The sequence below is a fragment of the Athene cunicularia genome, assembly GCF_003259725.1.
Source record: "Athene cunicularia isolate RWA chromosome 2 unlocalized genomic scaffold, athCun1 chr2_part1, whole genome shotgun sequence".
Classification (NCBI taxonomy): domain Eukaryota; kingdom Metazoa; phylum Chordata; class Aves; order Strigiformes; family Strigidae; genus Athene; species Athene cunicularia.
Window position 1 is genome coordinate 7,480,740 of NW_020799095.1, and position 16,710 is coordinate 7,497,449.

General features: G+C 41.2%; 1 protein-coding gene across 4 annotated transcripts in view; it reads right to left on the bottom strand.

Annotated features, from left to right (window-relative positions):
• NOD1 (nucleotide binding oligomerization domain containing 1) overlaps positions 1-16,663 on the bottom strand; it is a 28,405-nt gene extending 11,742 nt beyond the window's left edge. For 2 of the 4 annotated variants that reach the window (XR_003397805.1, XM_026842967.1), the window contains exons 1-6: positions 16,322-16,663; positions 8,613-8,951; positions 6,589-6,763; positions 3,591-5,394; positions 1,427-1,510; positions 294-377 (exon numbers count right to left, since the gene is read on the bottom strand). Coding sequence is in view for 3 of the 4 variants with exons in the window: in XM_026842967.1 (XP_026698768.1) it covers positions 294-377; positions 1,427-1,510; positions 3,591-5,394; positions 6,589-6,763; positions 8,613-8,828 (2,363 nt within the window). In the remaining variant the exon portion in view is untranslated. Of the gene's footprint in view, positions 1-293; positions 378-1,426; positions 1,511-3,590; positions 5,395-6,588; positions 6,764-8,612; positions 8,952-9,994; positions 10,090-13,195; positions 13,278-16,321 lie in introns of those variants that run through there. The other 2 variants (XM_026842968.1, XM_026842969.1) reach the window with 2 other exon arrangements.
• Between the last annotated feature and the right edge of the window lie 47 nt (positions 16,664-16,710).

A 16,710-nucleotide genomic window follows, 5' to 3' on the forward strand; every position in this document is an offset into this window, starting at 1 on the left:
GCACTACTGAAGCCTCACTCAGGTGCTCAGACTACATTTAGGTAAAGAACAGGTCTCATGCTCTCCTTTTACTTACTACTATATTCCAGTAAAGACTATGGACTCAAAGAGTTTCACCTGCTGCCATTCGCTGCTAGACTACTGTAAAAGAACATAAAACTGCAACCTAAATTACATTTAATTTGAAACAATTATTGTCTCTTTTCCAATCTCTCTCCTGTTTCAAGTTGCTTTACCTTAGTTAGAATAACGCAGAAAGGAAAAAAAAAAAAAAAAAAAAAAATCCAACATACTTAACGTATTCAAGGCTTGAACACTCTTCAATTAGTTTTGCAACGTATTTGGCTCCAACGTCAGTGATCTGATTGTTGTATAAGCTTAAAGAAAAAGCACATTGGGAAAATAGGTTATTCCTGCTGTTACTTTAATATTTACAACCTGAATTTTTTATAAAGCAGACATAGCATCTATCTTGTTTGTACGGCTTTGGACACATCCACATGTGCTTGTATTTCTATTTTGATATACAATTCATATGGTGAAAGGCTAGATATAAAATACAAGAACACCAGACTGTAAATCGTGGGAAAATATTTATATAATTTTTTAAATAAATGGTCTCCCCAAGCAAACAAAGCTTCCCTTTATTCCTGTGTTAGTACAGAAATAATATTGCCAGAAGAGAAGTCACCAGAAGAACATATTTTTGGTCTTTTTTAAAAGTCATAAAATCTCCTTGCAAATATTACTGAAGATCAGATACCTGAGCAGATGTACTTAGATTATGGCACCGGAGGAAGGAGGCGACTCTTGGTATCCATGTTCACTTCTCAAAAAGTCATTTTTATGTAGCTACTTAGCCAAGAGCAGGAAGTCAGAGCTAACATGCCTTCCAGCTTCAACTTGATTAAGAACTAATGAAGGGCTTAAAAGAAATTGGTACCATGAACATGACACTTGAAACTCTGTGTTCCTGATGGTGTCTACCAAGCTGCATTTGCTCTCCATAGTTGAAATAAATCAGTTTACAGCAGAGAAAACAGGAGCTCTAGCTATAAAGCACATGCTCTCTTGCTTGCGCTTTCTCCTCTCTACAGCTAGCAGAAGGCTTTAGGTATAGCATGAGCATGCCCACACAGTTCAGTAACCGGGCCGTGGTCCACACTGTGTTATGGAAGGGCTTGATGTTAGCAGAGGCCACCCTGTGAGGCAGTGCAATGGGAGAGGAAGCTGTGGCCCTTTTCCCAGTGCACTGTTACAGGACGGCAGCTGAATTGTTTCTTACACAAAATGCTGCACTGCTTATGTTCAGTAAATGAGGAGGTAACTGCGGTTTCCAGCCCATCTCTGCGTGTCAGTAGTGTCAGCACTGCAGTTTTATTTTCTAATATCAGTATCTAGCGTTTTGCCCTCAGATGGTACATACCCCAAGAAAGTCACAATTTGGTACTTTGAGAGTTCTTCATACAAGATCCTTACACCGTGATCTGTGACCTGATTTACACTGAGCCTGGAATGAAGGGAACAAAAAGAAAATTTGAATCAATACAGATTACAAGTGTTCATCATCCATGAGTTAATGAACAACTAGAGGGCTGTGAATTTTCCTCTGATATTTTAACAGGTGTATATATATATTTTAACAGGTATATATACATTTTAACAAATATGCCATTTATTAAAAACCTTTAAGGGAAATGTGAGCTCACTTTCATATGACTCACTTCAAAACCAACAGAAAACAAAAGGTCCCCATCTCCAAGGTAATGCTCTGGAAGCTATTCCCATAGAACTGAAAACAATAACACGTAGTAAGTCAGAAACCAGGGACAAAACACCTCGTTCTCCTCCTGCGTTTACTGTGACTGCAGGAAGAAATTCTGCTTGACACCCTAGCAAAAGGAAGCTTTCCAAACTACTCTTTGTGCAACCTTCTCTCTGAGTACCTAGCAAAAGCCAGGCATTTTGAAAGTCACAACACATTCAAGCTTCAATGAATAAAGGTTGTGAAAAGCCCTGGCCAGGAAAACTGCAGTCCCATAGGTGTGCTGGATGTTTCTAATTTTATTGTCCCAACTAGTCACAAAGCAAATCAATGCCAGTCATTCACAGAATACAAATACTTATTTTCACAGTTGTTTTGGGTATTTGGGGGGTTTTCTTAAACCTCTCAAGCGTTTTCACCTTGCCTAAACAGACAGGTTCCCATAAAACATTCCAATTCTGATGAATCACATTTTCTGGGTAAAGCTGTCCCAGCAAAAACATTTTGACCAGCTTTAGTTTCTGCACCAACTCAGAAGCTGAACATTCACTGCCAAGAGTCCCTTACCACCAATAGCTTTCCCAGCTCTTGCTAGTTGGTAACTTGGTCACTTTGGAATGCACAAGCACATAGGAGAAATCAGAGACAATTTCTACATCAGAACAATCTGCTTCTTTGAAAGGGATGGTTAAGCTGTTAGAAACAACATTTCCTGACCTGCAGAAATTGGTCATTAGAAATGAATGTCCTAACACCAGAAGAGCCATCAAGACAAAAAGCAACCTAACAGACTGGTTTGGTGCTGGGGATGGTGTTAAGATTGTACTGTGCATGGCGTGATCATATGATAGGGACAAATAATGAAAGTCTGTCTTTATCTTTGTTTTGTCTTACGTACTTATGCATTTCCCCTCCAAGTTTCCTTATTGCTTTCTCTTGGGAGGTCATTTGATTTGCAACTAACTGGAAAAAAACAAGTGTAACCTGCTTTGATTTAGTCCTAGAGGAAAACAAGGCAGAGCACAGACAACCATGAGGAATAAATCTATTTTTATATATTAAAAAAAAAAATCTCATAAGGCCGCAGTAGATTAAAAATATATATATATATATATTTGAAGTTCCTGGTTTCCTGCATCTAAATGTTTGGACAAATAAGGTACAGCTACATGGCACAACCTCAGAGACTGGCAGTGGAATAATCTGGCCTGTGATGTTAGAGGTGGAGTTAGTTTTCCCTGATCACACTAAGCCATATGTCCTCCCTCCAAATCACCTCAGGGAAACACCAAATCTAAAGACTTCAACTCCATCCTTTCATGGAGTACTGCAGGTTAGCTTTTGTTCTGTGAAAGCCAGACATCTCAGTAGGATGTAAAAGCAAGAAATTCAGAGCTTTTGATCAAGTGTTATAGTGAGTAGTGAATCCTCTCTTACACCATATGACCAAGGGCAGAGATAGGCTCAAGCAATCTTCAGATAATGGAGGAAGCACTTGTTTCCTTTCTTTTCCCTTAAGCACTTTCTCCCATAAAAATCCTCTTCCGAGACAAAACAATTTGAGGTGGAGCTAACTAAACCTACAGGTTTAAACAGTCCTGGTTTCTAAGGACTTCTTATGAACCCTTCCATTTGGGTTTCCGAATTCACAGCTTGTCTCTGGTTCTGTGACTGGCTGAACAAAGGTTTCAGAAGATCTGAAACTTTATTTTCCAGCAACCATAAAAACCCTCATCTTTCTCCACTTTCAAGAATATTTCCTCCAGCTCAGCAGCTTATGGAATAAACCAAGGATAAGCATGAACATGCCTGCACAGACTCCTACCTGATCACTGCAAGCTTGCTGAAACAAGGTAGCAGCTGTTTTACTCCATAGTCGTTGATGTTGTTATTGTCCAAATCCAGAGCGAGGCGCTTTTGAAAGTGATGCACAACAAAGGAAATAGCACTGCAGTCAGCAGAGCAGGCGTTGCAGTACGTGAGCTTGATGTAATTAGCACGCATGCGTTTGGCAGCCAACTTCCCCACCTTCTCGCTCTGAGTCTCATAAAGGCACCTCAGCATCCAAACAAAGTTGGGCTGGACCTGGATCTGATTGTAGTTTGGAAGCCTGGACCGAGTGATGCCTTTCAGGTGGGATTTCATGCTCTCCCCAAGGTATGTGATGAGTGTCTTTCTCTTCCTCTTAATGACTGCAGGTGAAACTAAATGTCTGAAGAGCTTCTGCTTGGATCTAGAAAGCAGGCCACAAAGAAACAGGTTGGTAAAATGGAAGTGTTCATTATTTCGGAAAGGATCCTCCCCTGCTAGTTGTTTCTTCAACCAAGGAATACGAAAGCAAGTAGACTGGGCAGTCTCAGTGAAAGAACATTCATTGAAAAACTGAAGTAACGCCTTGGCACTCACTTTCTCTTCAATAACCAGGAACAAAGCTGTGAAAAAAGACTGAAGGGTTAAGTGCAAGAACTCATAAGTGGTCTGATTGTCACAGCCACTGTAACCTTTAACTATCCTGAGAAAGCCCAATTGCAAATCTCCTTCAGAGATGTTTACTGATGAGACCTCCTCCTGCTCAAAGATAAAGAAAGAGTTCTCCATTCCTTTATATGCCATTTTACCCAAAGCTAGAAGAGTTTCCTTCCTTGATTTGAACATCTCTGCTTGGCTCCTGGTGGTGTTCTTCAGCAAAGTTGTTTTCAGAGATCGGTTCAGATGGACTTCAATCATGAGCAAAAATACATCTGTCAATGTAACAGAACAGTCTGGAAGCTCGTGGCTGTCAAACATGGAATGGAAGTGTTCATAGCATTTAAAGATAATCCAGCAAAACAAAGGCACTGAACACAAACTGCAGAGATTGGGGTTGGCTTCCAACTGGTTCAATACCAGTGTTCGTTGCCCCTCATCTTTGAAAAACGTAGCAGTGTATTCTTTCAGGTTATTGCTGGAGAAACCACGGAGCAACACTTTCTTTCTAATGATGTTTCTCTGGATCTCGGTTCCTGTCCTCGCTGTAAGAATTTTCTTGGATCCCTTAAGAAGCTTTCCTTTGAGAAGGCTTACCAGCAGCACCAGGGGGTGGATGGGTTCATTGGGTGAACACATCTCAGGCACACTACTGAGATCAAAGTTGGAATAGATCTCATCGAAGCCATCAAATGTGAAAAGAACCGTATGAGGGAATTGCAAGATATAATGGAACACCTCTGTGGGGTCCTGGTCTGGGTAGCAATTATATTTGAAGAGCAGGTCTTTCAAACATATGGCTTCATCTTCCTTAAAGCAACTGAACATCCTACATCGGAAACGGAAGAAAAATTTGGCCCCTATGTCCAATTCTCTTCTAGCCCAAAGGCTTTGTATCTTTTGCAACAAGATGGATTTTCCAATTCCTGCATCACCAAAGACATAAATAGTCTCTCCATCTTCATTAATTAACCCAGCTGTGTCATCAAAAAGGGCTTCTAACTGACACACTTCTCCTAGACTATCATTGGTAAAACTGAGCAGCTGCATAGTACTGTTAGAGTAGATTTCTTCAAGCAGCATCTCTTCCCTCTGAGCGTATGACATAACAAACTTGGAGTCCCGTCCCAGTTCATATCTGAGTTTCTGGCAGTACCTGCTAACTAAAAAGACAGTGAACTATTATTAAAAATCATATGTATACAATGACCCACCTCTTTGGGAATGGAGAGGGGCTAATAAGCAAAAGTAATTCTAACATAAAATTGGTTCTTTGGTAGATTACTTTTATTTGTGCTACCACGATCACTCTCTTGGGAAATTCAGGTGCTAATGAAAGGTGACATGTGAGCCACAGTTTCCTGAAAGCCAGTACTGTCAATGCATTGGTTTAAGGGGCTGTTACCTTTCATCTGAGACTCAAAGCCAAGACCCTGACACTTTGTTAAAGGCTGTTTTACTCTCTGGAAAGGCTTGTCGGGGTTATTGGTCACTGATTAATCTTGGCATCTGCCTTTTCACTATATTTATATTCTACCTGTGATTTTTATCAGGTAGGTGGTTCTTTCCTAACTTGTTCGTTATTTTTTATTATTATATAGAAGGCATGCATTTCAGAAAGCAGGTGCCAGGCACCTCAAAAGATTCTTTTTAAGATGACAAAAAAAAAAAAAAGAGTTTCAGTTATTGTGCAATGGTGGCTTCTGGTTTTATTGCAACAGAAACATTGCTTCAGATGGGGGCAAAGTAACTCTTGTATTTCTATTGTATGAAAAAGCCTCTCAAGAGGAAAACATTTATTTCTTCAATACTTTGACTTTTGGTATAACTCATCATCTAGGATGACAGAATAATTCAGGTTGGAAGGGACTTCAGAAGTTCTCCAGTCCCAGCTCCCGCTCAGAACACGATCATTTATGAGATCAGATGAGGTTACTAGTTGGATCATGAAAACCTCCAAGTATGGAGACTGCACAGCCTCTCTGGGCAACATGCCTCATTGCTTGACTGTCCTCATCATGAAATACTGGCTATTCCATTGCCAAAACATCATTAGTGTTGCTAAAAAATTGTAGTAGAGGCCTAGAAAATACTACAGATGGTACAAGGTGGTTATGACATTACACCACATATCCATGAACAAATGCAGAAAGAGCTTGACTTTAGCAAAACAGGGTGCAAAATATCAACATGACTGTTGTGTTATAGTGTGCCTTTTAATTACTTGGCTACCACTGGTAGCAAGCACAGCATGTGCACAATTATCTTCCCTGGCTGTGCCTGCCTAGACTCTTATTCTCATGTCACCCCGTTAGCTGGGTAGTTCTAAAGAAGAGGATATAGATGCATGGCCTTACCTGGATCTGTATTTACCACAGGCTTACTACAAATATTCTCTGAAGGCTCGTAACCTATTTCATCCAGCCAAGGTTGAAGTTCATAGTAAGCATCAGCGACTTTCTGCAGGACACAGATGAAATATTCTGAAACTTCTTCTCCCTTGCTTTGAACCAAGTCTAGAATTTTGCGAACCTGAAGAAACACCACATGAAAGATCACTGACACATAACATTTTATCACAGTTACACTTGTAGACTGCTTTAGGATCCTTTTTGGACTGGAACAGGGGACAAAAATCAAAACTGGTGCTTCAAAAACTTGAATCCAAAACCTAGCTCTGAATTTGAATCATCACAAAACCCACCTGCTGTTTGTCTTTGGATGTTGCAAGAGAGTTGGCTCTGCAAGTTAAGGTCTGAACTTGCAGCTAGATCATATGCTAACCAGAAACAAAATGGATAAATACCACTCCTCAAGAGAGAACCCAAAGGATTTCCTCAGCCTGGCTAGATAGTGTATTTTAAATCTCATGCTGGTTACAATTTTAAAAAGGGGTGATTTCTCAGTGCCCTAAATTCACCTTCTGGTTTGTAAATACTCCAGTCACATTCAGATTTACCTCAGGATCCAGCCAGATCCAGAGCAGGGGAGGCAGAATCTCTCTCTGGATCTTAATATAGATCCAAAAACCTACAACTCTTCCTTTTAACACAGCAGCTCAGTTCTGCAGGCTCTCTCTGTACAACCATTACTAAAACTACTGGCTACCAGGCAGTGACTAGAGCAGTTCAAGACTAAGCGCTACCTCTAAAGGCAAGGCAGAGTCTGATCCCTGTGCAACCAGTACAGGGCAACTACAGTACAAAACCCTCTGTGAGACAGAGCAATGATCAGGGGGCTCATTTTGAACGTCTGGATCTTCTTGCTAGAAATAAATGAAGAATTCAGTTCTAAACCAGCCAAAAGGTTTCTATAGACTGTGGTCTCTTGTGAGCTTAAAGCAGGGTGAGCTACATGCAGCACAGCAAAAACATGGTGTTTTTTGACAATTTGTATGCTCTAAAAAGCAATTTTATGCCTTCCAGATAAGCTCCCACAGAGTCCACTTCACTTACACTACTGTGGCCTGCTCTGTGTTGCTGTTTAGATTCCTGATGCATGGCCCCCCCCTCAGCTTTGTTACAACAAGCATGTATATTATGTTGAACAGTAAGAAATGGAGATGATCATACAGTGTGCATTTATTTCACTTTGACCCTATACACAGAGTGAGCACTGTGTTACCATTTCAACTTGCCAGTGAGAATGATTATTTTATGAAAATCTGCACTGTTAGTGAAGTCTCTGAATTTTTTATGGTTTGCCTGCCTCTAACTGTGACACTATTCTGAAGCTGCATGACTGGTTGGCCAGAGAAACAAACGTAGAGTTTGTTTTAAGTCATGATGCAAAAAGCAACTGTGTACATGTGATAATTTTCTCCTGTCAAAAGACTAGGAAATAATTTTTGCTACTGATGTCCAGAGATGAATCAAAAACCCAAATGTGCCAGGATATATCAGTTTTTCATACAAACATCTACAGTGTACATAGGTCTTTAAAGAGAAGGGAAGGTGCGCACATGGACAACACACAATCATTAATTTCTAAAATAGTATTTCATTTCTGTCTCTCCTCCTCTAAAGCAGGAAGATCTGTCTCACAGCATCCTCAAGTAGATTTTCCTTGCAATACTCTACACAATAATGAAGCCTTGCTGTAGCAAGCTGCGCTCTAACAGCCACTGTGGTCACCTCCTTACCAGAGCACAAAGCTGCAGCTGGGGGAACAGAACAGCAATTATCACCCTGCTTGTTCTTACAGCTGCCAACGGGCATTACAAGCAGTGCCATCCATGCTGGAAAGTGATGTGCTGTGTAGGGAAACTCCAAAATAACAAAGACAGACACTAGACATAAAATTGCCAGATAAGGCCATAAAACCCAGTGGTAAATTGGAAGTAGTAAGAAGCTCATGCTGGCTAGTGAAATAAAAAGAATACCTTATCTGCTTGAGTTGGAAACTGGACAACAATGTCTGCATCTTCAGTGGAGAAGTAGTCATTCTTAATCAAGTTGTCAATCAAACACTGTGTGTTTCGGATTCTACTGACCAGAAGTTCTCGGTATACCTTCAGCAAAGCAATGAAGGATGGAGGACTTGCTCCCGGAGGCTTTTCCACAGAAATCTCAAAGTTATCACAAAACTGGCCTTCCATAGTTGAGATAGCAAGAAGCTGCTCCACCTAGCCTCATCTTTGATAAACTGTCCGTTCGCAGTGAGAAGTCAGCTTGGAGTTAACTTTGGAGAAAGAGGCAATCCGTCCTTCATACTACCAAGCCTGTAAAAAACAATTGTATAAAACATCAATTTAAACCTTATCTTTGGAGATACACCCTTCAGTTAGTCACCAAAGAATACTTCCAACCTCTGCATAGTATCACAGCCAACTTTATTAAAAAGCTTCTTCCTCAGGTACTTCCACTTATTTATTCGGGTTTTAGGAAAAAAATATCTATAGCAGGCAGTCTCTCTTCTGTACCACTAATTTACTGTAGCTTGCCCCAAACAACAACAATGGCATCTGCTTTATTAACTGCCTGTTCTTAGCACATAACTTAATATTTTTTATTAGCTTTTCATGTTTCAGTAGACAAAGCAGAGCATCTGTCTAAACATATCTGGACAAGGAAATAAAGGGAATAAAATTATATTTCATAGCAATTAATTTTGCAGGAGGAATTAATTTATAGTAGCAATTTGCGTTGCTTTTTCTTTGTTACAACAACAGACCCCGTATAAAGCATTGCCAATATGATAACTGTCCCTGTAAGTGAGGCTTGTGAACTATGAGACAGTTTTAGCTAAACCAGGAATAAGTGTTTTGCTTGAGGGCACCAGGTTTGAAAGGCAGTAGTGAGACAGTGGGAAAATCACTGATGTTTCTGTTAAGAAAGCCAAGAGTGAAATGATGGTAACAGTGAAAATGCTGCTGAAGATTTCAGAGCTAATACACCACTTAAGGGCACAGAGCACTCCACACCTCCAAAAGCTATTGGTTCAGACAGGTGTAAACCAGGGAAAATATCACTGCATTGGTTTAATTTGGTTAATCTTATCAAATCTGGGTTAGTAACCATAAAAGTTAAAAACACGTTTTTTCAGTACCTGAGAAGTGACATTGTTACAGAAGAGACTGAAATAAATGATTATAAATATACAAGATCCCACCTCTTATGATTCACACAAAAAAATCTGGACCTCTCATTGAGCAAGAATTGCACAGAATAACTAAATTCACAGAATCTTTCCCCATATGATGAACTAGGCCTGGAAGATGGCATCACAATTCATATTCATTACTGGATGAGGCATCCAACCCACCTCCACTTTCATAAAGGGAAGAGATTGCACCCAATACAGCTTGTAATGAAGATACCAATTCAAAGCCTGGGCAAACACTTAGGCTTGGATGCCTGACCTCAGCCCCTGTATGTACACCTAGAGACCGAAAGAGATCATTAGCTCAGACAGCTACAGGTTCAGGAAACCCTCTCATTGCTGTAGAGATCTTGTTTAGAAACTGTACTCTTCAGCATGAATGCTCTCTCCTTCTCTACAAATATGTATGCTGTGTATGTCCTCATTCTCTATACCAGCTCTGGAGAACTCTTTTTAGATGGCCATTTATTTCCATTTTTCTTTAGAAGGCACAAAGCAGTAGGAATCAGGATCAGACTGCTCTCTATTGTATTACTAAAGGTTGGGGTTTTTTAATTGTAGTTAATATACTATATAGCAGGCATGAAGTTATATTGTAATTACAATTCAACAATAGATTCATTTAGGTATGAAGTTTGTACATATGATTTCCCATGCAAAAAGCAGATTTTTTGCAAGATCGCAACAAAATCACCTCCACATAGACAATGAGAATTTGCATGACCAACGCAAATTACTGGCACCCTCCAGTAACAGCTAAAATGTACTTGTTACTTCAGCAGGTCATAGGATATTTTGAAGATGTTCTTAGATTCTGATTCCAGTCCTATTAATAAAAACAAATCACAAAGCCCTTCTTCAATGATTCTGTAAAGGTGCCAGCTCTGCTGCTACAAAATTCTCACAATTTCCCAAGACGTTTACAGTGCTGACAAACTTTCCAAATACTCTCCCCGCACTCCCCTGACAAGCTGTAACTGAGCCCTGTCAGCTCACAGATTCTTCTAGGTGACCTGCTACTGGAACAACCTAATTGCTATGGGTTTTCCATACCAGAAGCTGCAGTCTGCATCAGTGTAGATTTTCCTGCTTGACGCTGGAGAAACACACTGTTTATACTACTTCATTTTAGTGATACTACCTACCTACACTTACAACCACAGAGCAAACTAGCTTAGCTCCTCCAATTTCAGAGGACCAGTAGGGCCTAATTTACAGTCACTGACCTGCACAGATGCAGGTAACTGCATTAAGAGTTAAGCTCTCCAAAGGCTGAGACCAGGCAAATCCCCAGCACAACTGTTCTGGATCACAGCCAACTCCAAAACTGCGAAACTCTTTCAACCAAAAGGAATGTAACCAAGTGATCTGACTTTCTTACCACATGAGTAAGTGACTGCATCTACTCAGACAAATCAACCTTTCATTACACTATTCACATGACCCATCAGATGAAGTGGCTGATTTCTGAGTCACTCAGCTTCCTAGAAGCCACAGTGGCACATCTCTTTGTTTAGGAGAGCTCATTCCATAAATGAACTCTATCATGGAGACCAAACAATGTTGAAAATATCATTTACTCTAAAGCTTTTGCAAGCTTTTAGTTAAAGAGATAGAGTCACCTTAAAACACATGCAATAGAAATATTAATCCTTTTCTTTCAAGATACTGCATCTACCCAACATTCTCTGCTCAATTTGGTTATTCTAGGACCACATTATTCTAATGTATTTTCTTTCCTCCTACTTTGTGAAAAGAATGGAGACAAACATCCAGGAAACCATAATAATGAACCAAAGTGCTGTTGTGTACAAACGCAATAGAAGTATTTTCTTCACTCTTTCAGATCCACCTACAAAGAGGATCAAAAAAGAAAGACGAAATACAGTGAAAGGACAAGAACATGGCAAATATGGGAAAATCAGAAGGTCTCAAAGATGCCTGCCCTGCATCTGACTAAATCCAAGTCAGTACAGAACGTGGCTGCTACTGGAAGGGGTGTGCATGCATATGCTGCAGGAGACAGCATGTTCCCTTTCACACAGGGTGATCTGCAAGAGAGTGGAGAAACAAAAGAGCAATCAAAAAGCAATATAAAGTGAAGCTAAGCATCAGGGGAGAAAAGAAGAAAGAGCAAAAACGCCAAGCTGGGAAGTCAGAGCTGGCAATATAAAATCTGTGCATAATGATGTACTCAGTGATATTTTCAGCTGCAGTATTAAATTTAAGGCAAAAAAATCACCACCACCAGTACTGGAGAAAACAGTAATTTTTATCAGTCTCTTTTAATAAGAAAAAATGGAAATTTCCACCATCCACAGACTAAGAAAATGCCACATCAGATGAGCAGCTGAACACCTTAAACAGTGCTGGAACAGAAAGACTTCCTGACACATGTAGTTAAGAGCAAGGCAGGTATGTGCATGTTTGTAGCAGAGTGTATCATCTATACTGAAGAAACTGCAGGTCGTACTCAGGCTAAAGTAAACACAAAAATTTTCTAGTGCAACTGCACCTGAAAGTCCTGATCAGCATGAGAAATGTACTTGTTCTCTTAGAGAAACACACTCCCACACTGCCCATAAGATTCTGACATACAAGACGGATTCTGCTTTGCTAGGGTGGTTTTTTGTTGGTATTGGGTTTTTTTTAAACACGAGGCCACTGTGTTGACATTGTAACGTCTTCAACTTACCTGCAAGTCCAACACCTCTCTTTCTGGAAAGAGTCACAGCTTCCATAGTGATTTAACATGAGTCTTCTCAAGGGATCTCAAAGGTACAAAATACTAAGTCTCTTGTTAAAGGATCTGTTAGTTTTACAATGTGAGGTTACACATCTAGTATGTCTAAAGGTAAATGCTTATGCAGCTTGAGTGCATATTGTGTTCTTTGCCTTATCTTGGGCACTCCAGATGCTGGATTCAATTCCAGTGCAATTGTTGCAATTGATGTGGCATCAGTCAGGGGGGCGCTGCTAGAAAAGACCAAAACATACACTAATGTGAGATACCTCAGTGCACTGACAAAGGTCTAAAATAATCCAGCATTGAGAACTACTGCCTCATTTCTGGAATGGTTCCATTTCTGAAAGGGCTAATGAATAAAATTTTTCTGAAGGCCACCTTGAGACTCTTACAATCCTTTGTAAAACACCACCAAGTTATGATAAAGAGAGACCACCTGTTCTAATAGCAATAGTCTGTGAACACATCTATTTAGAGAAATTAACATTAGTATTGAAGTTTATACAGAGAAAGGGTATGTATATGGGCAAAATGGAAAAGATTTTTCAAGCCTGATACAGTAGCTGAAACAGCAGAACACCTTAAGTAGGAATGGAGAGAGATGGCAGAGATGATACCTGGACAAAGCAAGAGTCTAGTATGGGAGACAACAGGACAGATGCTTATGGGGAAATGCTTCCTATCTGGGAACAGAATGGGCTTCTTGTTCCTGAAATGAAAAATAAAAACCAATGATTTCTTCAAGAAGCTGCCAACGATGTTGAAGAGAAAATTCAGTTAGCCATTTTGAGGACAGCAGCTTCAGTCAAGTGAGGAAGACAGAAAACAGACTACCAGGAATTAAAACGAACCAGAGAGCAAAGTGCTCACCCACAGGTTGCAAAGGCAAAGCAGAGAGAAGACAGGCCTTGGCCAAATGAAGTGTCAACAGGGATTCAAGGGATGTGAGAAGCAGCAGCAAGTCTGGCAAGAGATGTGGATCATATGCCTGCATAAGTGAGAATAATGAAGAGGAAGCAAGATGGGGATCAGTCCAGGGATAAGGAGGGAAATGAAAAAGGGAAATTAAATTTGTCATAGTAAGAGTTACAGTAAAAGTATCGGTACTTACCGCAAGGTTTTGTATAACCCATGTCAATAAGCTGCAGTGGCACCAATGGCCTCCTGCATGAAGACACTGGCACTTTTATCTAGTGGTTCTTCTGACTTCCCTCTATTCCCAGCATTGAGCAAGCATATATACATTTATATCTTTCCTGGCTAGCCCTGCCCTTCTCACATCCTCTTTTCACCAAGATCTCCCTGCTCTTCTAACAAAACTGCTATGCTTGTTCAACTTCCAGCACTGCAAGTTCTCTGGCAGTGAAAAATACACTGGTTTATCACAACAAGGTCTTATTAAACGTAAATGCTGTAGATAAAGGGGCTGAAGAATCTTAAATAGCTAAAAAACATTTCTGGTTTTGTGTGAACTAGGGAATTCACTCCTCATTGAGCTGGCTGCTCTCAAGGAGACTTCATAGGATGAAGCAATAAAGGCAATACAAGGAGCAAATTACTTAACATTGTCCCTTAAAGCAGCTGATTTAAGACCAAACTAGACTATTTCTGAAAACTCAGTCAATGCTACTTCTTCTGTAGTCTTGCTATTTTGATAAAAACTGTTCCTTTAAATTGCCTGTGAAAAAAAGTCCTATGCCACATAACTATCCACAGCCAGTAGCTGGAATATTTTCAGGATTTTCACAGCACCTAGCAGCCAGCTCTGGCAGGACAACAGGGAAGCACACACATGCCCCTCAGTGTAAGGCCAGGGCTAGTGAAGTTCCTGCTCGCATAGCCTTCTGTCTGCAGGACTCAAAATGAAATTAGTCTTCAAGAGGTGGCTCCATTTCACATGAAAATCTGTGCAATTTGTCTCAAAGTCTGATTTGTTTCCCGAGAAAAGCTATTTTATAGGCCCAGCCACCCCCCTGCAGTCATCTACAGCAAGAGGAGAACTGAAGATTTGGACATGCTTTTATAATAAAATATTATTCTATATAATAGATTATACTATATATATTATTTTATATATTAATTTATATTATTTTAGTATAATATTTATTTATAATAATGGCAATTTAGACCCAGTCAGGCCAGTCTAAACTTTTTGCTATTACTGTGAGAGACAGAAAGGAGACCAATTTTCCACACTTAATTCATGTGCGCCACAACAGCCAGTCTTTGACTACAAGAAATGAGTAAGACAATGTATTTCCACACAGCAGCTCTAACCTTTAAAAGAGCTGCAACTATTTTACATAGTTCAAACCCAGTAAAAAATGTGTAGAGATTAAAGCAAACGGGCACATACACTACACAAAAAGTCTGCATGTTTTGATGAGAAGTGATGCAATGTATTCCCCAGAGGTACTAAAAAACTAGCCTTTTATTTTTATAGCAGAAATGGTGCATTGAGAGTCCCTGTAGTGACCTTAAATGATATTCTCTATCCAACAGTTAAAACACGCTCATCATACCCTGGCTTTACAATCTCTGTGTACTATCACCATAGATGCTACAAATGTCAATAAATACTACAAATGTCAATAAATGCCCTGGGAGCCCCATGTTAACAACACACTAGTGTAATTCCATTACAACGTGATTCTGCATTGCTCTGGGGTTACTGAGATCAGCATCTCTCAGTGATTCCCAACTCCTCTCTCCTCTTTGTAGCATAACTTTTGCAGCCATCCCTAGCTGTCTGGAGAGCAACAGATATAAGAGAACACAGAAGAAGATATTTCTGCCTCCATCTGGTCAACTGACAAGCTTTTGTTTAAAAAGCACAGGCTTTCACAGAAATATTCATACACCTCACAGGTTTTGCTGCTACCTTTCCTAACAGCTTACTTTTAAAGAAACAGAACTTTATGTACAATGTTTGGATGAATTAACAAGCCCTTTTCAAAATGATTTTATGCGTCTTCCTGATAATTCCTTTCTGGTGGGCAAAGAAATTTTCTTCAATCAGAGAAATCTTGAGGATTTTTTTTTTTTTAAGAGATGGAGGAAGAGGGGAACAATTCACCGGTATATCTAAAAAATGGAACTGCTTTTCTACCCTTATTTTACGACTTTCGCACTCAGCCTGCAGTGAATTCTGCAATTAAAGTTTGCAATTGATGGAATCGCGTACCCACAGCACTCCTAATGCTTTGTTCTCCCAAGCTTTGTTCTGGTCATTAACAGACAACCTAATTAGCCAGAGCCACGCACCCGCCCACCACCCGGCTGTGCCTGCCCCTCCACCGCCCCAGCAAAACCGGGTCCCGCGGGGGGAACCGCCCAGGCGCCAAGTGAAACAGAGTTAACTGCTGGTGCCAGCAGCACACGGGCGTGCAGGCAGACCACCGTCCCGCCACGCCGTGCCGCGGCCTCCCCACGGCCACGGGGCACCAGCTCTGCCCAGGCAAACCGCTCCCGCCTCCCCCTCGTCCAGATTCTTTCGCGTTAAATGAGCGGAACGCCGACGCCTCAACGACTGCCGCCTGAATCGGCGCAGGGATACGGATCTTCAGGCAGGTTTACGGCGAGTAAATGGCTTGTTTTCTTTTTTTTTTTCTTTTTAACTATTTTATCCGTCGCTCAGGGGAAAGGCGAGGCGGGCGCGGGCTGCACGGCAGGTAAGCGATGCCTCCCGCCTCCTCCTCCCTTCAGGACCTCGCCACCCTCGGCCTTCAGGAAAATGACATCACCGGCCAGCATCTGTAACAGTATTTATTCCCGGCAGCGCTGCTGTACGACGGCGCTGCTCCCCCGGCCGAGGCGCTGCGGAGCCACTGCTGCCTGTGCGGGCCGGCCCCGCTCCTCGCTCCCTGCCACACGGCGACCTCCTCCCCTGAGGAAGAAGCACGGACAAGTCCCCAAGTTTCCCATTCAGGAGCGCCAGAAGTTTACCAAGAGGCGGGAGCCGCCGGGGCGCTGCCTTCCCCCTTCCCCCTCGCAGCCTTTTCACGGGGTAACAAACTCTGGTTTATAAAAAGCCGAAACTTCGATTTCCAGGCTCCAGCCCTGCCCGGCGCCAGCCGCTGACCTGCTGCCGACTGCCTCCGCTTCCCGCCGGCCCCGAGCCCTCCGTCCCTCC